This window comes from Eschscholzia californica, unplaced genomic scaffold (assembly GCF_041429995.1).
Source record: "Eschscholzia californica isolate CP2 unplaced genomic scaffold, dmEscCali1.0.p SCAF_1, whole genome shotgun sequence".
NCBI classification, from domain to species: domain Eukaryota; kingdom Viridiplantae; phylum Streptophyta; class Magnoliopsida; order Ranunculales; family Papaveraceae; genus Eschscholzia; species Eschscholzia californica.
The window spans coordinates 2,976,008-3,000,953 of NW_028238198.1; the positions used below are offsets into that span (position 1 = coordinate 2,976,008).

The window sequence follows — 24,946 nt, forward strand, 5'->3', positions numbered from 1 at the left end:
GGTTCAGGTTTGTCGATTCAATTACTGGATCCATAACTGAAGAAGAATCTCAAGAGAAAAATATAAGAGATAGAAAGAGAGGGATGAGTAAGCTGGCAGCCATAGCTTGGGACAGAGAGCATGAAAGAGGAAAGATTAGGGTTTTTTCTTTTAAAAGTGGAGAAGCAAAATTTGGGTTTTGAAAACAAAAAGTCCAAAAGGGTATAAGTGTCAAAATTCTCATTCAGACACAGTGATTCAGATTAATAAAACAAACACCCAATATTAAAATACTTCAGTCATTTCAGATTCAACCAATTCAGATTCAGTCATTTCAGATTCAACCAATTCAGATTCAGACACTTATAAAAAAACAAACACAACCTAAGATATGCAACCAAAACCAGGATAGCCAATTCAAATTTTAGTTGGGTATTGGATAATTTTATACTCAATGAAACTTCAACAATCAGCACTCACACAAGTACTCTCAGAGTCTCTCCAAATACATGGTAAGTAAACTTGGAGGAAGGAAGAAGATCCTTCTAATATAATAATTTGCTTCAAAATTCAACCTTCAAGCATGGCTTTAGCGGCATCGATTAGTAATGGTCTAAGATCCTCTGAAGCCCGACCAAGCACAGTATATCCCTCCTTGTCTTCAACATCTACATCCGCTCCATGCCTTATCAGAAGAAGCGCTACCTATTATTCGAAAAAAATATCATCAAAGATTCAACTAATACATAAATATAGCTTCCAAGAAACTTCACAAGCCCACCATAATAGATTTTGTGGTTCCTAGTATCCGACTCGCCGAATAAAAGAAATCTAAATCGAATTTACCTCTTTATTGTAGCATATAACTGCACTCATAAGAGGAGTTTGACCTTCTCTGTCGACAGAATCAATCTCTGCTCCTTCCTCAATTAAGAGCTCACACAAGGTTGAGTTTCCTGTGCTTGCTGCCCGATGCAACGGTGTGCATCCAACCTAAAAAGAAATCAAAGTTTAAAATGTCAATCAATGATGGAAAAAATAATAAATAGGATATAACAATTAACAACTATGGTAGTTTTCGTTTTCTTTTCAGCCAGATCTCAAAAACTGACTTGAGGTCTGAATGGACTCGAGTTAGATTTCACAACGTGTTTTTTTGTATAACTCGTTTCAATAGCTGATTTTGGTTGATTTTGGGACTATTTCTGTTAGACGATTCAAATTCAAACGAGTCAGACAAGTCACATTCAATCAAGGAGAACAAATTACAAACCACCTAAGATTTAATAAAAGTAGTAAGAAGGTAAAGACCTTGTCTTTTGCATTAAGCTTCGCGCCATGGGAAATCAGGATTTCGGCCACTTTTACCCATCCCTTGCTTGCAGCATAGTGTAAAGCAGTTCGACCACCATTGTTTTTTAAATTAACATCAGCTCCTGGTCATGTTTGATTTCTGTTAGTGTAAATTACATTTATGTAGCTGATCACTACAAAAATCACAAACATATAAAGGTGAGGAGAAAATAGGGGGCTGATTGATCTGAATCGATTTCTGGCATGTTTATTACCTGTTAAGGAACTTAATACATCTGATCCACAATCATACTATCATAGTTCATATACTCCGAAATGGTGGAAATAAAGGAGTAATATTTGTGTTTTCGACACAGATACTTCCCACGAGAGATGGTAAGATTTACCAAACCTTGGTGTGGAAGGATCAATACCCACAATTGATCTATATATCATAAAATAAAATAAAAACTTGTAAATGTATGATAAACTTGTTTCCATTCAATCAACTATTATATTAATCTGGGTCAACCCTCACAAGCACTTAAGTTTACCCGACTGTCTGCCTTAGGTCGAACTCGGGAAGACTATCACGGTTGTAGATGGATAGTAACTATAAACACTTGAACTTGAAACTTTGTATAGGTCCCCGACCTAAATGCATAAATATCTTTAGAGATGAAAGTCTAAGGCAACTGCCAACTCTTCCTCTTTTCTCTTAGCTACTAGTTTTAATGGTTTACAAGTTTATATGAACATCCATTAACAATTCGTCTAATTGCTTTCATCCAGTAAACTTAATGGTTTTGGTAAGTGATTAATCACTTTAATCTCAAAACATTCCCTTTAATCTTCATCTAAGAAAACCATTCATATGCTCAATCATTCACGAGACACTCTTTTTGTGATAAGAGGTTATAACTGCAATCAATCACTCCCAACGAGTTCTAGCAAAATTATGTATGTATATAAGATTTCGGTATGCCAAATTTAGAGTACATGATCATAAGAGTACCCCAAAAACAGTTCAAGTAAGCGGCTCACGACGGGATCGAGTATGTGATAATATATTGCTAGGAATAAAAGCAAAAACCCATAAGATATCTCACCTCTACTAACCAAAATTTCAACAATTTCAGCATTGCCAATGCTAGAAGCAGAATGAATAGGTGCCCATCCTTCTTCATCAGTACTATTTACACCACTTATCAATGGATCAACACCTGATAGAACCTTCACTACCTATACCCAGGTCAAAACTTTAGTAATTTATTGATTTAAATTAGGTAAATTTTGATAAACCCTAACACAAAAACACTCCAGATTTTTGAACTAATAATTCAGTTTGATATAGGAATGAAAATAAACGTAGACAAACCCTAGAAACCAAAAAGATAAGGTTTTAGGAGAATTAGACCTCAGTTTGTGCAGAAGAAGCTGCAACGTGAAGGAGAGATCGATTATCTTCGTTTCTTAGAGAGAGAACTCTATGAAGGTCTTGTTCAGAAAGTGACTTGAAGATTGAAGAGTCTCCTTTTTCAGCCGATTTGAAGAGATCATCTTCTTTGATTTGAGATTCCGTTTTTGGAGTATCCATTTCCATCTCCATTGTTTTTTAGTCGGGACGTGATTTTGTAGGTTTTTTTTTTTTTGTAGAAGATGATTTTGTAGCTTTGGTAGTGTTTTGTTTCCTAAAACAAGAGTCCGGCTTTATTGGCTTTATTTTGAAACAATTGTTTTCTGTTGGGTGGCTCTAAAGGCACGTGATCAAAAGGCTGTTAGTGGGCAGCCATCTCATTGACTCCGTTTTCTTCTTTTAGTTCTTCTTCCAAAATAAAATTCTTTTTCTTTCAAAACAAAATCCTACGTCGCACTACTACCGACATTCTCCGACAACCACATCGACACTTACCGACGGCCACTCAAATAAACGGAACCATCAATCTGAGTGAGATATTCATCTTTCAACTGTGTTATATCATCTTTTAAAAAAATAAAATAAAGGTCCACTATCATCGATATTTTTAGGTCTCAAATCAACTGGTCCATTTTGTCCTTTTAGGTCCCGGATCAGCTGATCCGTTTGGTACTCTTAGGTTTCGGGCTGGTCCAGTCCGTCCGATAGATTTTAGGACAAATTAAAATTTTCATCTTTCATCACTATCCGTCTTCACCAAATGATTGTTGATTCTAACACTTAGAGAGTGAAAGGACTGATTGAACAAAATTTGAAATTCGATTATGAACTTTAGAGAGAGAAGATGAAGGTTTTTCCCCAAACTGATTTTCAAATTTTGAGATTTAATGGAGGTTAGGATTAGGTTAGATGAGGCCGGGTGCTTACAGATGAGACCGGTGTTAACAGAGAAATTAGTTGTTGGGTCTGCTGCTAATAGAGCCCGCCCGCTGACAACTTTTTGGTCTGGTGCCTTTAGAAGCCCTTTGTGTTGGATTAATGTGTCTGATCTATATAAATGCCTCCGCGTAATATCAAGTTCTTTTGTGTCCAAATATTTGAATCAAGTTATTGTTATTTGTAGTATCTTCTAAGTCCAAATATTTGAATTAAGAAATTATTATGGGTTAATTCCGTTTTGGCCCCCGATTTGTGACTAACTGGCCGTTTTGGCCCCTATAAGTGTCCGGCAGTTCGTTTTGGCCCCAATTTCCTGTTTGGCCCCAACATATTTTTGTAAGCTTCTCCATTCTACCCTTATGGCAATTTTGTAAATTAAATGTATTTTCTTTCTCTTTGTCCACCTCACTAAGCAATTGCCACGTCATATTCGTCCACATAAGGTCACCGGAAAATGTCGCCGGAAAATGTCGTCGGCGACATCATTTCCGGCGACCACCATTTTTTTCCAACTTTTTCTTCTCCAACCATCTCCTTCCTTCTTCTCTCTCTCCTTCCTCTTCTCTCTCTCTCTCTCCTTCTTCTCTCTCTCTCCTTCTTCTCTCTCTCTCTCTAACCCTTCGCCGGAAACCTAATTATTTTAGAGAGAGAGAAGAGGGGGGAGAGAGAGAAGAAGAAGGAGAGAGAGAAGAGGAAGGAGAGAGAGAGAGAAGAGGAAGGAGAGAGAGAGAGAAGAGGAAGGAGAGAGAGAGAGAAGAGGAAGGAGAGAGAGAGAAGAAAAAAGAGAGAGAGAAGAAGAAGGAGAGAGAGAAGAGGAAGGAGAGAGAGAGAGAAGAGGAAGGAGAGAGAGAGAGAAGAGGAAGGAGAGAGAGAGAAGAAGAAAAAGAAGGAAGGAGATGGTTGGAGAAGAAGAAGTTGAAAAAAAAATGGTGGTCGTCGGAAATGATGTCGCCGACGACATTTTCCGGCGACCTTATGTGGACGAATATGACGTGGCAATTGCTTAGTGAGGTGGACAAAGAGAAAGAAAATATATTTAATTTACAAAATTGCCATATGGGTAGAATGGAGAAGCTTACAAAAATATGTTGGGGCCAAACAGGAAATTGGGGCCAAAACGAACTGCCGGACACTTATAGGGGCCAAAACGGCCAGTTGGTCACAAATCGGGGGCCAAAACGGAATTAACCCAATTATTATTTATAATATATTTATCAGTTGTCAGAATTATTTTGTTTCGGCATAACTTTATATTCTTTTGATTTTGTGTATTGATTCTTCTTTTGGTACCCAAGACTTGTTCAGTCAAAAAATAATTTGAAAAATTTGAATTGATTAAATACGGAATCATTTTGATTTTGTGTATTGATTCTTCTTTTGATACCTAGGATTTGTTCAATGAAAAAATATACCTTCACTACATATACCCATTAAAGGTGAAAACTTTAGTATTTTATTGATTCAATTCTAATAAACCGTAAGATAAAAAAACACCAAACTCCAAGATTTTTGAGAATTTGACCTCTTGGCTTTCAAAATATCCATTTCTTCCATTCGAGATTCTGTTTTTTGGTTCATAGCCATTGTTGATGAACTTGTTGGGGAAGAAATTTCTGGGGTTTTGAGAACGTAACGGGATTTCGGTTAAAGGAGAATTAAACCTCAGAATAAGCTGCAACGTAAAGGAGAGATCGTACCTTTGTCAAAGATAAGTACCAGCTGATGAGTTGAATTTGGGGCACAGAGGAGATGAGCTTCATCATTGCCTACTATTTTCACGGTGCTATAAAGTTATAATTGAAGGGGTTTTCTTGGAGTTTTTTTAAAATTTAGAGTTCTGAATTTTAATTTTCAATTCTCCAGATATTAGGATTTTTTATGATTTCTTGTTTTGAATGATTAATTCTAGATGTTTGGATATTATGAAAGAATGTTTAATCAATATTAATTCTTTTGATACCTAGTGTTTGTTCAATCAAAAAACAATTTTTGTTTGAAAATTTTGAATTGGTTAAATACAAAATCATTTGATTTTTAAGAGTTTTTGTTATCTAGGTAAATCTAACTTCTTTTGATTCTTCAAGTGGATGAAATAGTGGTATTTGATACTTCTTTTGATCCTTCAAGTCGATGATTTTTACTTCTTTTGATCCTTTTAGAAACACTTGCTTATTGTTGATATTATTTTTTAATATTTAGATACTTAAATAAATGAATGTTACGGATGTTTAATTTCTATTTTTAAATCAATCAGTGTGTTTTCAACAAAAAAATATATCAATTTATGTGTGAACGAATGAAATTTTATGGTCGATTATACAGGTTGGTAGAGGTGTTACTTATGTTTGCCCATTTTACAAAATAACTAAAGAGAAAAAAAAAATTTATAAATTATTTTAGGAGAACAAAACTTCATTTTGTGGTCGAAGTAATGAACACAATTTTGAAAGAATTTTTGGGTTTATAGTCCAAAAAACGGGTCCTAATAGTAGATATAATCCCCTCTAATCCTATAAAGGGTTTTAAAACAAAAAAAAAATAATATAAATGGATATCTAGTCCATTTGGTCTCATCTAGAGAGAAAACACAAATCTCTAGAATAAATATTATTTCATAATCCCTAATCTAACCTTTCCATATTTTATAACTGATTTATCTTCGAAATCTATGCATATCTTTTTCCATATTTATCTACCATATTTCTCTCCAATCTTGTTTCTATTCAAAGTAAGGATATCTTCATTATTATTTCCCATATTTCTCTCCAATCATGTTTCTATTCAAAGTAAGGATATCTTCATTATTTTCAGTAACGGAAACTCTTTATTTGATCTCTCTAAAAAAGATTTAGTTGACAAACCTCCATTAAACTCAGAAAATCTTCTTCTTCTACTTTATATTGCTGTCCAAATTCATCATTTATCAGGTTTAATACTTTCGAAATCTTTATAAACACCATTGTTAATATCTAATATTTCTTCTTATAACTAAAACCCTAATTATTTCGCTCTATTATAAAACGTATCAGATTTATGATACATATCTATAAGATCTGTTTGCTAATTCATTAACTTTGAATGTATGATGTTTATTTTCTCTCTCTAAAATTTTCATAACTGTTTAAGATCTGTATGTTTATTCCTTATTCAATGATTCCTTCAAAGTTAGTATGTTATGTTTGCATCCAGTGATAATATCATATTTCTTTAGATCTATGTTTAATCTTCTGTTGTTTCTGATATTTCGTGAGATCAGATTATCAATCATCAATCGAATGTTTGATGTTTATTTTCTTTCTCTCTCTTAAAATTTCATTTATATTTTTGATCTTGATGTTTAATCCTTCAAATCGAGTTTGACATTATTGCAATCAATCATCATAGCAGATATCTTTAGATTTGTAGTTTAAGCTTAATGATATTCTCATTTTTTTCTTCAGATCTGGTTTTCAATCCGTACGGATTTATGAAACATTTGTTCTTTCGTACGGTTACTCATAACAGAATTTACAGTCCATGTACTGTATCGTAAATTATCACAATTTATAGTAAATTATAGGTAATTTATAGAACATTACCCGTGCTTTAACACCAAAACAATACTCATTTCATTAGTAGAAATACTTCGCTTTACTATCAAATCTCGTGTACTTTGCAATAAAGTATATATAATTTACTTATATCTTCATGTTCTTACCATTATGTATATAATTTACGTATAAGTGCACATAAATTATGTATTATTTATTTACCATTACGTGTACTTTTCACCCACAACAGTAGCCTTGATAAGTTTACCAAACTACTCAAAACCTTCAAATGTTGTCAAAATTTGAAAAACATTGTATATAATTTACGAAACTGTACATGTAGTTTATAATATAATATATGATTTTTTTTCTTTAATGTATGTGTATTTATGTGTGTAGGTTTGATATACCAGATGAAATTTCAAAGAGAATCATCAAATCAAAGTGAGTCAACGAAACTAATGGAGAGTACATGGATGGGCACCATTTTTGAACCAAAGAAGATTTTGTATTTTTTTTTGTAACAGAATGTAAAGGATGAATGTAAAAGAAATTATGTGTAATTTATTAAACAAGACCCACATACGTTTGATAAATTATGTTGTATACTTGACAAATGACGGTTTCTCGTCATAAATAATACATAATTTACGTATTTGTTTCATAATTTGTATTCTATGTGTATTTATGTACGAGTAAAAACGAAAACATATGTTGCTTTAATGTTCCCAGAAAAATATACTATTTCCAAAACTGAAAGTTAAGTGAGAGAAAGTGATATATATGTTTTGTATATTAACCCCCAAATCACGTTAAATTGATCCTAGAAAATATACTATTTCCAAATTTGCAAGTTAAGTGAGAGAAAATTGATTTGAATCGAAAAAATTTACATAGTAAGAGAGAGAAAATTGATTTGGTTTCCAAATCTGTAAAGAGAGAGAAAATTGATTTGGTTACGATTTTTGTTGTGAATTGATTTGGAAATAGATTTGCTTTCCAAAACGGTTAGAAGATAGAGATAAATCAATTTCGGATTTATACGTTAGTTGCTTTAAATCCCCTAAATCACGCCCACATTAGAAACATTCCAAATTCACTATGAAAAATTAAAAATCCCGTGATTTTTGTAGGAGGGACATGGACGGTAGTTCTCTCATAAAGAATGGGTTATTATGTCCATAATGTAAAAGGACTAAATATCCATGTTTTGAGAAGATTGGATCATAAACATTTTTTGAATATTATTTTGGTCTATATACCCACGGACCCATTTTGAAATAGTTTACCTGTAAAATGTTATAATAAAGGTTTATAAAGAACACAAAGTCTCTTAATTTGTATAGGATTTTATAGAAATTAGAGTTTCAATTATTTTTAAGAGTTAATTCCTATATGGCCCCCTACTTTGTGACCAGCTTCCTTTATGGCCCCCTTTTTTTTGTAAATTCAAATATGGCTCCTTATTTTCAGGTAAATGTCATTACTACCCTTCTTAATTCTAAATTTAAAAACATTAAATAAAAGTTATTTCCACCTCACCCCTCTCTCTCTCCACCTCATCTCTCCCCTCTCTCTCTCCAACTCACCTCTCTCTCTCCAACTCACCCCTTTCTTCTCCGGCAAGGTGGCCGGCCGGAAAATTTTCCGGCCGGCCACCTTCAAACCTAAAAAAAAAAAAAAATTCTCTCTCTAAATTTTTTTTTTTTTTAAAATCTCCCAACTCTCTCTCTCTCTAAAACTCCGGCGAAGGGGGTTTCCCTTCGCCGGAGTATCTGTTCGTGAACAACTCTGTAGATCCAAACAACAGTTTAATCTCCGACCCAACTTGTATACCTTCTCGTAATGTCTCTGAAGATCTAATCACTTTTCAAGTCTTATCATTTGCATCTTTCCTCTTCTCAAGTATTGTTGCTTTAGCCCTTAAACAAGCTCTCAGAATCGCTAAACAAAATGGTGGGTTTCACTCAATTACCCATAATATTATGATGGTTAGGGTTAACAAGACGATGCTTCGAGTTACCATTCTTGCTTCTGCGATTGGGTCTTTCTTTGGATTCATCTTCTTGATGCTTTCTTTGGTGAATATTGTTCAGATCAAGGTTGGGTCTTTACATTGCTCCAATAATAAGTATACCCTTGGAGCTGTTATTCCTCTTGTTACTTTCATTCCTGTTGCTCTTCTTATTTATGTTTGTGTTATTGTATACGCTTTTACCCGTTAGTAATTAGGGTTTCTTCATTTTCATAATGTTGAACCATCTATCTGTCTTTTTGTTGATTCAGTGTTCATGGGTAAATGAAATGGAAAAATGGGTTCTTTTTTAATTTGAGAGATTTTTTAAGTTTAGGAAGTTTCAGAGATTAATTTGTAGTTTAAACATTTTGTACCCCCACAAAAATTTCTTCTTTAATTATTGAAGAACTCACCATTAAAACCTTAATGGGGTTGGCAAAATAAGTGAAAGGGTATTGGAGCAAATGATTCTTGATAGCACTGAGAAAAAAGTTGTAAACTTGCCCTAAACCAGTTTGAAGAAAGAGATAGTGGTTTGAATAAATAATGGTGGGTGTGTTTTAAGTGGTCCTTCCATTAAGAAAGTGGGTTTTCAGGTGGAATCATCTTCTCTTTTTTTGGTGTATAAAAAGAGATAGTGGTTTGAATAAATATTGGTAGAGAGATTTTTAAAAAAAAAAAAATTTGGAGAGAGAGAGGAGAGAGAATTTTTTATTTTTTTTTTTAGGTTTGAAGGTGGCCGGCCGGAAAATTTTCCGGCCGGCCACCTTGCCGGAGAAGAAAGGGGTGAGTTGGAGAGAGAGAGAGGTGAGTTGGAGAGAGAGAGAGGTGAGTTGGAGAGAGAGAGAGGTCAATTGGAGAGAGAGAGAGGGGTGAGGTGTAGGGAGAGATGAGGTGGAGAGAGAGAGAGGGGTGAGGTGGAAATAATTTTTTTTTTAATGTTTTAAATTTATTATTAAAAAGGGTAGTAATGACATTTACCTGAAAATAGGGGGCCATATTTGAATTTACGAAAAAAAAGGGGCCATAAAGGAAGCTGGTCACAAAGTAGGGGGCCATATAGGAGTTAACTCTATTTTTAAACACAATTTGAAATTAAGGTTTTAAAGATAGATGGATAGAGATAAGTTGTAAATGTTTTCAATGGGAGTCGAACGCATGTCCTATTAAGCACAAACTATGCGACTTACCAATTGAGCTAGTATCAGGTCAGTATTCTAATGTTAGTCTTGCTTCACTAAATACGTTAAATTAAAAGAAATATAAAGAACTCAATAAGCCCTTTGTGGTGGAGGGCTCAGTGCGGGCGCTGATGCACCCGAAAGGTTGCAAATCCAAGCGGAGGTATCAAGTAGTAACCCGACAAAGTCGGGGTCGATCCAAGGACAGGAAGGTAACTCGGATATCGAAGGGTCTTATCCACCGGTTTAGATATCAAAGGCTAACTTAGACAAAAACGGAAAAAGATAAAAGTAAACGGGGGGTTTTAATCGATAAAGCAACAAAAGAAGAAAGCAAGTAAAACTACACTAAATAATCTAAATAAACGGGCGAGAGAGATTCGAGAGAAGAGTCGGAGGAACAAGAGTCGGGAAACAATAAGTGAGAGAGGTGTCGAAGTCCGGAAATCCGTGATGATAAACCTATGACCATGTTTGGTATGATCTAATGTGTCGAAGTACAATCGAAGTTCGCCTCCTAAGGTAGATGTCTCTAAGCACTAAGTATATCCGGAGATCATACTTAGTCAAACAAACGTCCTAATCGGTTAAACCCGAGCCGTCGAAGGTGTTGTTTAGTCGTCTAACTATGTGAAGCGCATGACAGGACACGTGAAATTTGACTTAGACTACGATCTATATAGAATACTTCGTTTCATCTATTAACTATGTGAGGTGCATGACAAAACACATGAAAATATGATTGAAAAGATAATCGAGATAAATGAACATCAATTCATAATCAAAACATCAAATCATATTAAACATAATCACAAATTCATCACAACTTTATCCCATAATCGACACACTAAAGTTAGCTAAACATGTTGAACGAATAATAAATGGAAAGAAAATGATGAGAGAATCTCCCTTTTTCGATATGATGCGAGACTAAGATCGTCGAAAAATATGAGTAGTTAAGGTGTTGCCGAACTCCCCTTAGCAATATTCTGAATTCCCTTTAGAAATGCAAAATGTGTGTCCCCAAACAAAAATCATAGTTCCCCATAACAATCCTCATCATCTTCTCCATTTATCACCAACCATTAAAGCTTCACCAAGCTTTCTCTCTCTAAGATTCAGCACCAAAAACCTAATCAAACATGTAGCAAACTTATGGGATGGGGAACAAAGGCCCTTAAGGTTTCCGACAAAGAAAGTGGTCGGAACACCTAGGAACAATCCGGCCAAAGATGAAGAAATTTAGGCCAAGACAAGATCCGACCAAATCTTTGCAAACCCGAGCCGTCCTTTGAAGAACCCGTGCATCCCCTTGTTGTCCCGTGGCCGGAGCTGCTCATCCCGTGTGTCCCGAGCAAGATGAAGAAGGAACCCGAGCTGCTCCTTCAAACAACCCGAGTAGTTATTGTTGCCGGCGTGAATGGTTGTCCCTCAATTTTGCCGGCCAACCTTTGGCCGGCTCCTCCTCCTCTTCCTCTTCCTCTCTAGCAAGCTTCCTTCCAAACTCCAAAACTCTCAAGAACTCAAAACCCTAGCCTCCTCAATCACTCTCTAACCCAAAATGTTGTGTAGTGTAAGACAACCCCTAACAAGACCTGGTATCTTTTCTTTTAAACAAACCCTAGGTCCAATGACTTAGTCAACTTATTTAACTTTGTTGACTTGGACCCAGGGGTGCTCATAAAATCCTTCTATGCTCTTGTTCTTCTTTGGATTTTTAAAGTTGGGTTTTGATTTAGAAACCAAGGGGGGGGGGGGGGGGGGGGGGGTGCATTCATCTTATGTCTCTACATCTCTCATTTCTTGAAAAAACCAACTACCCTTGGCGTCATTTTCTTTTGGTTTCGCCCATATATTCATATGGGAGGAAAATGTGATGTTTTGCTCCGTTTTATTCCAAACAATGCTTAGGGCAACTCCAATATGGGGCCCGGGCTCCCAATTTTGGGAGCCCCGGGGCTTAGAGCAACTCCAATGTTGGGCTCCCAAATCTAAATTTTGTACATGTGTGGTGTACGTGTGTGAGGTTTGTGTTTTAATTTTCACCCATTAAATTTTGGCTCTAATATTTGAAATTTCAAATTTTACCAAAATTTTGGGGGAAATTTGAATTTCAAATTTTACCAAAATTTAGGGGGGAATTTGAATTTCAAATTTTACAAAAAATTTGGGGGGAATTTGAATTTCGATTTTTTTTTAACTTTTTGTTCACCTATAAATACAACCACTTATCCATTAAGTTTTCTACATCTTGTTTCTATATTCTCTACATTTTCTTTCTACATTCTTTCCATCTTCTCTCTCCCTTCAATGGATGATAGTTATGAGTTAGCAAATTTGATCATTCAACAAGAGTTAGAAGATAGGGAAGATGATGAATTTTTATTTGGATTGTATCTAAAAGAGTTACAAGAAAGGGATCAACGACCACGTTCCCGTCATGTTGGTTCTATTCCGGGTCATCGTACGATAAATCGTAACAGAAAAGAGGGTCATGAATGACTGATGCGTGACTATTTTGTTGAGAATCCACTTTATGATTCTGCTACATTCCGAAATCGATATCGCATGAGTCGTGATTTATTTCTTCATATCCTAAATATGTTGGTTGCTCATAATCACTATTTTGCATAAGAGCTTATGCGACACCAGCAGATGCAATTAACGAATACCTTCGACTTTGAAAGACGACTACAATCGATTCACTACGAGAATTTGTATCAACGATCGTCAATGTGTTTGGCCCTCGTTACTTAAGGTCTCCTAATGAATCTGATATTTGTAGGCTTTTAACACTTGGTGAAAAACAAGGATTTCCTAGAATGCTCGGTAGTATAGATTGTATGCATTGGGCGTGGAAAAATTGTCCGACTTCATGGCACAGACAGTATACTGGCCATTGCCATAATCCAACAGTCATACTAGAAGCTGTTGCATCGTCGGATCTTTGGATTTGGCATGCATTTTTTGAGTTGCCTGGATCATTGAATGACATCAATGTGTTGGAGCGTTCTCCGGTGTTCGATGCAATTGCCACAGGTAAGGCTCCAATTGTTAATTTTGAGATTAATGGTAATCAACATGATACGGGTTATTATCTCGCTGATGGGATATATCCACAATGGGGTTGTTTTGTTAAAAGCATACAAAATCCGTTAACTCCGCAAGAACAATATTTTACGAGACGTCAAGAATCGGTAAGAAAAGATGTTGAACGAGCCTTTGGTGTATTGCAAGCTCGTTTTGCTATCATCCGAGAACCGGCACGTCTTTGGGATGTAGAAACACTAGGTGATATCATGAAGGCATGTATTATATTGCATAACATGATAATCGAAGATGAAGGACCTAATGCGACTAATGATTTTGATGGAAGAATTCCAGAAGAAGTGGTTGTTGGGGGAAATGAAGAAATATTCAATCGTCTTGATCGAGTTACAAGCAAGGATTTGCATACACGATTAAGGACAGATCTTGTACAACACTTGTGGAATACTAAAGATCGCAACGACTAAACGGAACTATTTCCGTTATTTTACTTGTTTTTATGTATTTCGATTATGTGTTTGTAGGGAGTTATTATGTATTTCGATTATGTGTTTGTAGGGAGTTATTATGTATTTGGTTTTCAATCAATGAAGTGCTATTTAAAAAAAACACATAAATTCATACATAATCAAAACAACTAAAATTCATACATAATCAAAACAACAAAAATTCATAGATATTCCTTTTTCCAATTTGAGAGCAATATCCTATGAATAGCAAGTTGTTCAGGATCCATTTTTGAATTATCTTTGCCAACCAAGTCTATCCCCATTTTTATTCGTTCAACCTTGTTGTTATCTAGTTGAACGTCTAATTTTTTTGCTTCCACCTCTAATTCTTTATGTTTGCAGTCTATTTGTTTCTCTTGAAGAAGCATACTTCCATTGATAAGTTTATCTCTACTATCTTGTTTCTCCATTTTCTCTTTCCAAATTCAAGCACCGCGGAAATTTCACTACCTTTGGATTTATCTCTAGCCTCCTTGCTTGCTTTTCTTCCAAGTGGTCTTTGTTGGGTTATTGAGGGAGATCCTTCGTCTTGGTCAATTTTTTTTTCTTTTGTGTGACGAAGATTGAGATAAATTTAATGACCATTTGGGATGATTTTTCAAAATTTTATAACAATGTTCGAACTTAACTTCTTTGTTGCCGTTTTGTTTAAACATCGCTATTGCGGATTTTATCTACAAAAATAAAATTTTAAAATTTCAAATATGTGTCAAAAATAAATCATAATAATGTCAAAATGTAATAAGAGTAATTACCCAATCATTATCATTTTCTCCGCTTTTTGGGTTCCTTTGCAACAATGCCAAATACCCACAAAATTTCGCGCATTGCTTGTTAATTTCGCCTCAACGACATTTAAGACCTTTTGGTACACGATTTTGATTTGTACGTTCGTTGAAGTGTTCGGCAATTTTGCTCCAAAAAGTACCCGCTCTTTGATCATTACCAATAATCGCATCGGTGGCAATATGTAAATAAGCATTAACGAGCACAATATCATCATCATTAGTATAACGCTTACTAGAAACCGACGACATTGGCGTTTCATTACAATCAAGACTTTCTTCGACCCTTTCTTCGATCCCATCATTCGATAAATTAACTTCATCGACAAAATTGAAATCGGAGTTCAACATTTTCATATAGCCTAAATTATGCAAATTGGCATTTGGATCCATTGAAAAAAAAATTAATGGAGGAGAAATTAAAGAGGATCCACCCCAATACTACCGTTGGGAGCTCCCAACGGTAAAAAATTTGGGGCTGGGAACCCCCAGCCCCCCCACATTGGAGTTGCTCTTAGGTTCATGTTTGTCAGCTATCATGAAAACATGCATAAGTTATTAAAAATAACACCCAAAACGAACTAGTTAGTCTAAGTTAGGCGCATTAAATGTGACATTTTCATGTCACATCAGGCGCCCTGCTCGCACTGGTCCATCCACGATCCTGGAAGGGGAAAGGTTCTCTTCGCTGGAACGACTGATGATGCCCAAAATGTCCAGACGTTGACTAACGTCTGAAGAGGCAAGATGAGACCTGAAGTCCATTGGGTCAACCCGGCTTAAGGTAACAGGACAATTGAGCCCTTGATGGTCCACCCCATATTCCCCTAACTGGGAGGTCGGCCAGAGGAAACCAACCATCCAAAACGCCCATTGGCATGAACAGATCAGTCCTGGGGTCCTCAAAGGAGTAAGGGGGGTCCACACAGGTTCGACCAATGTCTTACGCCCAGAACTGGGGAGGCAGAAGCCCCAAGTGACCTACCGACTTAATCCTGAAACTTCTAGAGAGATCTCAGTCGGCTACATATCTCGAGGTGTTTAAGCCAGTTTGGACTCCACGTATCTAAAGGAGGAAATTTCTCCTTTGGAGTCTATCACTTCGGCAAAATATCGGCGAAGAATCCTTAAACTTAGGAACTTCCACTTATCCCAGATCCTGATGTATCAATGACTTGTAACGACCAACGTAGACAGGGGCGGAACTAGGGGAGGGCAATGACCCTCTCTGGAATTGGGTTAGTAATGACTCTTAGTTTGATTTTCTAATAATAATTTTGACTCCCACAATTTTTTTTATGTATGATCTGATCTATTAGATTTCACCTTTGCTCTCCCTAAAACTATTTTCTGGTTCCGCCCGTGAACTTAGATCGTAGTCGAATTCTCAAAAAAAGAAAGTCAGGCCCCAAAAATAGAGAACAATGGTGATAGGGGGACTCCCTAGGCATATTCCCAGGTGTACTCCCCTTCACAATGACATGCCCATTTTGATCTTTTCATAGTTTTGTCAGATTGAAAAGACCAAACGACATTGTCTTGTGAGGGGAGTACACTTGAGAGTATGTTTGAGGGAGTCCCCCGTTCATTTTCCAAATAAGAAACACAACTTTGGATGTCACCACCATTAGGGGTGGAAATCGGGCGGGTATGGGCACCTGCGGGTAATTCTAAGTCGGGCTCGGGCGGGTCGGGTAAGTTTCTCCTCTGCCCACTCGGGTTCTCGGGCGGATTCGGGCGGGCTTTTCTGAAATCTCCTGTGATCAAAGCCCGCCCAAGCCCACTAAAGCATCGGGCAAGTCGGGCTTCGGGCAAATCGGGCATCGGGTTTCTTTATCTGATATTTTTCTACCAGATCAGGATACTCTAGAAATTTGATATTGTTCAAATAAGCTTCTCTAAACAAATTGATACCAAATCTTTACAAAACTTATAAATCAAGAATGAAAAAAATACTCAGATTCCGTAACATAAGAAATCAACAACTGATATAGATCTATATATGCAAACATGAGACTTGGTTGTCTTCCACTTTTTTTCTTGTCTTTGTATGTTTCAATAGTTCTTCTTTGTTCTTCCTTCACATCAAAATAATCTTAAAATTTGACCACTACATAGAAATGGAAGATGATCCCAATAACTTATTTAATAGAGAAGAAGGTTGGCACAAGAAGGTCTAGTAAATAAGAGAGAAACGGCTAGAGAGACAACGTAGATTCTTTTTCTCTCTCTATGCTACCGATTTTTTCAGATTCAATGTGGTAAACTATTAGGGTTGCTTCAATGTGTATTTATATATCTTGGGAGAAACCTTAAATCTATTTGGCTTTATAGTGAAGTATAATCGACACTCAAAGTGATTGGCATCTATAGGCACCCGTCGGGTGAGCATATCGGGCTCGGGTATGGGCGGGATGGCGGGCAGAGCTTTTCACCCGAGCCCGCCCACGAAAAATCATCGGGCTGGGCGGGTAGTACCCATCTTCGGGCGCGGGCGTCCATGGACATTGTCGGGCGCGGGTAAACGTGACGGGTATCGGGCTTTCGGGTAGAATTCCCACCCCTAACCACCATTACTTACACTCTTTTTACACCCTCTCAAGGGAACGTACGAGCCCTAACTTCTAATTCATTTGGCGCGAAGTCGCGAATCAAAGAGACATTCTTTACCCTTTCCCACTCTCTACAATGAGCGCTTGTAAAACCCTAATCCGCACATCCCTCTTTTCTCTGGAAAACAAATTACAAATTATTAGTACCAATCATCGGAGATTCACTTCATTTTCACTTCAATTTCATCATTCAATTCCTCTACCTTCATCTAATATATTCAATTCCTTGCTCTGTCAACACCGAGGTAAGTTCCTAAACCACTTCTTCTCTCTAGATTCACATACTTGTTGATTTCAGTTTTCTTATTAATCTACCTTTGATTTGTTACTGTTTTAGGGTTTAATCACAAAAGAGCAACTTCGAGGTTTTATGGTTCTGTTGCTCAAGCAATTTCCCCTGAAACAACAGATAAGTTAGATGAAATAGTTGAAAGTTGTGTAATTTTAGAACCATCAGAAGATTTAGCAAAAGATACTGTGGAAGAATTGCTTTCAAACAAAGATGATGTTTCTAGGTTTATGAAAATGGAGAGAAAGATTGAAGTTGATAAATTAGGTCAAGTAGTAATAAATGATCAAAAGAAATGGTTTCCTTATCTTGATATGTTTAAATCGGGGAATTCGTATTTAACTAGTAGTGAAGTAATAGAAGCTCTTGATCCTTATATAATGGATACAAGGAAAGAAAGGATAAGGAATGTTGTGAAGAACAGAAGTTATTCTGTTTGTTTAGTGGTGGAAGGTTTAGGTGATTTTGGAAATGTTTCGGCAGCTTTTCGTTCAGCTGATGCTTTAGGGTTTCAATCCGTTCATGTGGTTTCTTGCGATAACACGAAAAGGTGCAACCATATTTGAGGTGAAAGCTTTCATTTTTATTTGTTATTCTCTTGCCCATGGCCAGTTTCAGTTCATTCAGATATGGGTATTTTATCATCAAGAATCTCAATATTTTCATGTGCATTTAGGTTTAAGTTTTGCGACTTTGAACCTCATCTTTCTCGGTTTTTGAACATGTCACTCATTTGTCGTCTTTGTCGCAGGTATAGAGATAATCGTCATGTTAGCATGGGTGCTGAGAAATGGTTGGACATTGAAATTTGGGACTCCACCAAAGAATGCTTTGATGTGCTTAAATCACGGGGTTATCGTATTGCTACAACACATTTGGGAAAAGATGCGGTATTGAAACACTTCAGTTTGACTTTCATATCAATCATACATATCCTTTTATAGCTGTTTCACAATGTCAAGGAAAAGTTTTGTACTCCAGTGTTATACAGTGACAGTACTTAAAAGGCGCTGTTCTTCATCATCAGAAATTAGTTTTGTGAATTTAAAAAATTTGTCTCAAGATTCGTCGTAAGCTGGTTGTGAATTTTTTTGTTCAATTCTTAATCGTGAGACAGATCAGAAAATTTACTGTCCTTTCTACATGTCTAGGTTTCTGTTTATGATATGGACTGGTCGTGCCCTACAGCAATAGTTGTCGGAAATGAAAATAGGTATTCTCTTATCCGTTTGCACCAACCTACATGGTTTAATTCTTTTGATCTCTTATACATGGCTTTACATCACATCACAGGCTTATCGTATTACATATTTCTTGGTCAATATTAAGAGTTGTATTTGCAATTTTGCATGAGGAGGCAATAAAAGCAACGAGTATTTAAGTTGTATAATGATCATTTCTTTTACAATTCTATGTTATTATTTTTGTTTGATAGCTATGTAGTCATTGACTCATTATCAAGTACAAGACCATATTGGCAAAAAGACGATAACATATATGATCATGACCTCGGGGATAAGCCCATATCTTGATATATCAACTATAAACTGCATAAAAGACTAGGTGATTCCTTGCGGTTGCAATATAGAAATATTTATTGTTTTAAAATGTCTGCCGGACCTTAAGTTTTACCCAGTATAAGGTTCAAGTAGATCCACGTAATAAAAAAACTAGAAATTTAGAAGACATGGACTCTGAGATGCAGAGATAATATTGTCTAATTTTTATTCAGTCTGTTCATGATTTGGATCAATCAGCATGCTAAAGACATGATAAAGTATGCTGGGGTGGTTCATGTATTTATCTTCTCATTGTAGCACAGTAAGTTAGAAATGAGAGGAAGTTCTCATTTTAGGAAAGGGAGGTCCTCTTTCATCCCATGCTATAGAGTACGTTTGCATCTGGTCCACGAGCCTTAATCAAGACCCAAAGAGCCAACACCAGGCATCTTAACAGTAGTCACTTTAGGATATCATGATTCGTGAAATAGTCATGGATATATCCTGCATCTCAGCTGCCATTCGTGCATGCTATATGGATGAGAGGAAAATCATGATACATCGGATGAGATATTCCAATAGGAATATTTACTTGTAAGTATGTCAGCAGACAAAGAACTTTGATATCTAATAAGCGGTTATTAATCATATAATCTTATTCTCTTGTTTGGCTATGATCTTCTTGTTTCATCTATGTTTCGTTGAAGTTGTTTTTTCCTGATTGCAGGGGCATAAGTGACGAGGCTCTGGAGTTGTCTGACTTGCACTGTAGTATTCCCATGAAAGGCATGGTGGACTCCTTCAATGTTTCCGTTGCTGCTGGAATTCTCATGCACCAAGCCGTTTGTGATAGAACCACTCGCCTGGTAATAGCTGTGCCTGTGCGAACATATTCTTGTGATTAAACATATGGAAGAAATACTAATTAGATACTTCTTCGAACATTAAGAAAAACTCCTTATTGTTAAGTTTCCAAATGATGGAAAAATCTTCCATAACTAATAAACGGGCAAGAGGGATTGTAACCAACCCATGAAGCTGTTCCTCCTAATAAATTACCAAGCTTTTCATTATTAGGGGGGATATACCTTTCTAGATCTTTAGAAGTAGTTATCCTTGTGAATTAACACATGTCTCACCTCACAATTATTAGAAGCCCATCTAATTGATTTCAGGTCAGTTATATGCTTACTTAGAAAAAAGTAAGTGCTTATATGGATTAACTCTATAATCGTAAAGTGTTCCTGCATGGAGCCATGGCTCTTCTTTATGTTATATTTGTCTTTATATGGAACTTTTTTATTCTGATGCGTGGAGGGTGGTCATGAGCATGTTCTGAACATTCAATTGCTTACGTAATAACTCTTAGCTGATTATATGAATTCTATGAACGGGAAATCCCTTTCTCTTCCTCATAAAAAATAGTAAAATGTCTTACAAGGATAAATTGATTAATTCTTCAAAAAAAAGGATAAATTGATTAAGGGTGCTATTTCTCCTGCTTGGTTGCTATTGCCTTACTAGTGGCTAGTGGATGAAGTTGTATTTACCTATACTCCAAGAGGTAACCTATTTGACCCTGTGATTTGCAGGGTTTCCACAGTGATCTGACGCCGGATGAAAGTCAAATTCTACTTGCTGAGTTTTCACTTCGTCACAGTAGGAGCGCAATAAGCATAGCTCAGGAATTCGCAAAACGAAAGCAGGGTAGACCGATGCCTAAGCTTTGATGCAAAATAATTCCCATCTATGGAGGAATTTGCAATCAGCTGACTTTAAGGTATTATATGTCAGAATGGTTTCTTGTGCCCAGTTGGACCCTTAACCAAAATGTAAAACTCTGTTTTTCTTATGATAAATTAATGGAGCTGAATTCTGTCATTCCCAACCTTTTAAGTGGTAGTTCATGTACGTATGCACAATTGAATATCATTAGGTAGCGTAAAGATTTTATATTCCAAAACCACCCTAAATTTTTTGTGTCAGATGTCAGATATGTTTGGGTTTTAGTATGTACAATTGGGTAAGCGGCATGACGAACAACATAATGCTGAAATCGATGTTGAACCAGTTACATATGTAAAACTGAACATTCACGTAAGCGGCATGACGAACAACATAATGCTGAAATCGATGTTGAACCAGTTATTTCGTTGAAGTTGGATATGGTGCATGAAATGTATGCCATAGGAAAGAAGTCACTTAGTTTATGACCATGAATAAAAATCTCCTATATGTCTTCGTCATTTACGTTGAAAGTATTTTTCGTTGTATTTTTTTCTTCTTCTTCTTTCTTTTGCCTAGGTTTTTGCTCTCTATTCAACCGAACCATTTACCATTATCGGTTTGTATCGCAGGAGATATTTTGAAGGGTTGTTAGGACATCTCCGCTGCCGAAGATGTGAAAACCTTTCAGTTCTGGGCCATGTCAGTTCAACGTAGCCGGCAAGCAAATTACATAATCTATCACTTCATCCCATGTTTATTTTTTTATTTAATGGACACGTCGACGTACACATTGTATTTTATCAAATATTTATGCCAATCAGGTATTGGGTACAAGAAGGTGAAACCCATGTTTATGTTGTTAAATAATTGAAAATAGCTAGCAATCCAATTACCAATTCATTACTCAGTTTGTACAAAAATTATGTCGCTTATTAACTTGTTGATTCGATAAATTACTAAATCAAAATTTTCTACAATTTCATAACATGTTTTGTTAATCTCAGCCTTCACAATGAAATGAATCAGAAGCAATGTCTTGATTTATCTGGTGGAATGGTGGTTGCTCTTACGAGTGAACAGCTTGACTTCAACTTCTCGCTTGCCTCTTCATGCATCGGTTAGTTCTCTCCCTCTCTACCTTCTCTACCCTCTCTCTTATACGGATGTATATAGTTGACTGCTGCTATGAGCTTCTAGAGACGGATGTATATAGTTTGACTGCTCTTACGAGTAGACCTTTAGAATTCTGCAAAACAGAAACAAGAAAATAGTTGCATTATGAGAATCAGCTAATACAGTTGACTTTTCATCAAAAGAATTTCATGACCAAAACCTGTCTCATTTTGAAAATGAATCCCTGTTTCATAGAACTGATATTAATCCATCTTGACCATCTCATCCACATCTCGACCATTATGACTTCATCTTGATGTTGTATATGAATCTCCTTGAATTTACTATATCATGAACAGGTCGAGGTGGTGGATGAGATGGTCGAAATGGACCCAAATTATCAGTTCCAAATTAAAACTGGGTCCATTTTCAAAACGAAGAATAAACTACGATAATTCAGAGGAATGTTGTTAGTCGATAACTTCGCTCCCCTGCCAAAACAAGGGACTCCAAAGGGGTGACCTGAGAACACGAGTGGTTTCAGCCACCGCCACCAGCACCACTAGGCCACCACCACCTGTGTTCTCAGTATCACTCCTCTGGAGTAAAACCCTCTGTTAGATGCTGAAACATGAGTTGATATGAAGGATTGATCTTGGGCATGTGGTTTATATAGGATAAGTTATTCATAGATAGATGTTGTCATCACTATGTGGACATAATACTCTCATGTCGTCACATTTTATATTTTTATATCATGCTTTCCTTTTTTGGCAGGATATATATATATATATATAATATATATATATATATATGTATAACTGTTCACTGCTACCGTTTAGGTTTAAGTTACTTGTACTAAACAGAAGCTAATTCCATTTTGGCTCCCTAAAATTGTCCAATCAGACATATCTGGCCCCCCATGATTGTCTAACAAGCCATTTTTGGCCCCAGCAGCTCCTTGTTCTGTTAAACTTTAATTCTTCTTTCCAATACTACCCTTATTATATATCCTTCTCTCTATTAACACTCTTATTACTATCACTATAATAAATTTTACTATCTCTTTTCTCTCTCGTTTTCTGCTTTCACAAAATCGAAATGTTATAGCAGAATCTTTCTGAGAATCAATATTAACTCGAACCATTATAATTCATTTTTGTGATCACAATTTAGTCCTGCTTTACATTCCTTTTGCATTTTCTCTCTCAAAGGATTCGACTGATTCATGAATGTCTTTGGATTATTGACCTGATTATTAGCTCGGACCGAGTATAAATATGCTTGACTTCTCTTCTGTATCTTGATAACATGGATAGTGAAAAATTAGACAGTCGTGGTGATTCGTCTAAATTTGAATCAGTCGAACTGTGTAAACCCAATACTCGGACGAGTCAGACATCACAAGTAAGATAAAAGCAAACATTTTAAAAATTAATTCGATTCAATTCTAAATATAAATGGTCCCAAAAGGCAAAATAGTACATAATGTGAAATCTATCTTGTCCTCTAGGGCCAATTTGGGCCATGTGTTGTGGGCCAAGTAATATTTTTCTTTGGGATTTTCTAATATCTATCATCTAAAATCATCCAATTATGTCCTTTTTTTTTCACATCCTAAAAATCGGATCAAACCGAGTCAATTGCCAAAAGCTTACAAAAACCACACAAATGACTTGTTTAATTATTGTCTTCCATCATTTACTTGGCTAAAAACATAAAGATTAAGAATAGAAAATTGTGGATTAAGATCTAAATCTAACATATTATATATAGAGAGAAAAGAACAAATGAACTTTTAAGTTAGTTAATTCTATTACAATAATCATGGATTTCTTTTCATCAGATGAGAAAAAGAAACCCCAAACTTCATCATCAGAAATAAAAGAGAAACATCATCACAAAGAACCTTCAACAACTGAGTTACTATCAAGTGCTAAGATTGTAGCTGAATCACTTCAACAAGGTACAGACAAGATGGATAAACCTAAAGTTGCTAAAGCAGCTGCTGATTTGATTGATGGAGCTTCACATTTTGGAAAATTAGATGAGACTCAAGGGTTAGGAAAGTATCTTCAAAAAGCTGAAGATTATCTTGATAAATATGGATCTTCTGCCACCATTACCACAACAACAACTACTACTAATATTCCTAATGATAACAATAATGGTAGTCATCATTCAAACACTATTACTACCCATTCAACCAAATTTGAATCATCAAGTGGTGAACCTGGTGGTACTATTGGTTCCCATTCAACCAGTTATGAACCTTCTTCAGGTGGTAAACATGGTGGTGGTGGTGAAGATGGTAAGTCTGATCATAGTGGTGGTGGGATGGGACAATATGTTAAAATGGCTGAAGGGTTCTTGAAGAGAGATTGATTTCTCCACTTGGGTAAAATGCTAAATGGCCCCACTTTTCGACCACAGGCCGCAAGGTGATGGCCGACCCCAATTGGTCAGGCGTGAGGAGAGAGAAACGACTTGACAAATTAGGACCGACCACGTCAACTTTTGGCCTGTTGTCGGGTCATTTAGCACTGCTAATTTATTTTTATGTTATGGTGTGTTGTTTCTTCCTTCAATTTGTGTGTGTTGTTTTTGTGTTTTAAATGTTGATATATTAGACGAATGGGATCATTGGATCTCCCATCTCTTTCTCTAATATCTTAGCTAATGTGGATTTGTTGTTTGAGGAAATAATGTAATTACAAGTTTTGTAATGAATACAATCTCTTTTTTCCGTATATTTTATTGATTATCAATAACTTACATTGATGTTTTTTTTTGTTGGGTGATTTGGGGAAATAAGAGAACTATTCGGGGTGCAAAATTTTAAAGGGTGAAAAACAAAAGAAATTTATCATAACACACCCTCCTTTGTTGCCGACAGAGAGTCGCTGGCCGACAACAACTCTCTCTCCTCTTTCTCTCTCTCTCTCTCTCCATCCCTCTTCTTGCTTCTCTCTTTTTTTCTTTAAAAATTTCGTCGAAGGAGAGAGGC

The 24,946-nt window shown here is 36.1% G+C and overlaps 3 protein-coding genes across 3 annotated transcripts; 2 read left to right on the forward strand and 1 right to left on the reverse strand.

The window, feature by feature from the left end:
• Positions 1-388: 388 nt before the first annotated feature.
• Positions 389-3,003, reverse strand: LOC147563236 (Ankyrin repeat family protein). Its single transcript, XM_086635729.1, has 5 exons — positions 2,690-3,003; positions 2,382-2,514; positions 1,291-1,415; positions 826-972; positions 389-684 (listed from the first exon to the last, which is right to left on the reverse strand). The coding sequence occupies exons 1-5, from the start codon at positions 2,879-2,881 to the stop codon at positions 550-552; spliced, it is 732 nt and encodes a 243-aa protein (XP_086491855.1). The 5' UTR covers positions 2,882-3,003; the 3' UTR covers positions 389-549.
• Positions 3,004-17,264: 14,261 nt separating this feature from the next.
• LOC147563237 (tRNA/rRNA methyltransferase (SpoU) family protein) lies at positions 17,265-21,811 on the forward strand. The gene is made up of 7 exons (XM_086635740.1): positions 17,265-17,555; positions 17,648-18,149; positions 18,351-18,489; positions 18,751-18,812; positions 19,826-19,964; positions 20,691-20,878; positions 21,456-21,811. The coding sequence occupies exons 1-6, from the start codon at positions 17,387-17,389 to the stop codon at positions 20,826-20,828; spliced, it is 1,149 nt and encodes a 382-aa protein (XP_086491866.1). The 5' UTR covers positions 17,265-17,386; the 3' UTR covers positions 20,829-20,878; positions 21,456-21,811.
• A 1,823-nt stretch (positions 21,812-23,634) lies between these two features.
• Positions 23,635-24,684, forward strand: LOC147563238 (uncharacterized). The gene has a single exon (XM_086635745.1). The coding sequence runs from the start codon at positions 23,767-23,769 to the stop codon at positions 24,322-24,324; it is 558 nt and encodes a 185-aa protein (XP_086491871.1). The 5' UTR covers positions 23,635-23,766; the 3' UTR covers positions 24,325-24,684.
• Positions 24,685-24,946: the final 262 nt, after the last annotated feature.

Coding starts and splice junctions, on each gene's coding strand:
- LOC147563236 (XM_086635729.1), bottom strand. CDS start 2,881: ATGGAGATGGAAATGGATACTCCAAAAACGGAATCTCAAATCAAAGAA. Junction 2,515..2,689: donor CTTCTTCTGCACAAACTGAG/GTCTAATTCTCC, acceptor ACCTGGGTATAG/GTAGTGAAGGTTCTATCAGG. Junction 973..1,290: donor AGCTTAATGCAAAAGACAAG/GTCTTTACCTTC, acceptor ATTTCTTTTTAG/GTTGGATGCACACCGTTGCA.
- LOC147563237 (XM_086635740.1), top strand. CDS start 17,387: ATGAGCGCTTGTAAAACCCTAATCCGCACATCCCTCTTTTCTCTGGAA. Junction 18,150..18,350: donor TCTTGCGATAACACGAAAAG/GTGCAACCATAT, acceptor TCTTTGTCGCAG/GTATAGAGATAATCGTCATG. Junction 18,490..18,750: donor CACATTTGGGAAAAGATGCG/GTATTGAAACAC, acceptor CTACATGTCTAG/GTTTCTGTTTATGATATGGA.
- LOC147563238 (XM_086635745.1), top strand. CDS start 23,767: ATGGATTTCTTTTCATCAGATGAGAAAAAGAAACCCCAAACTTCATCA.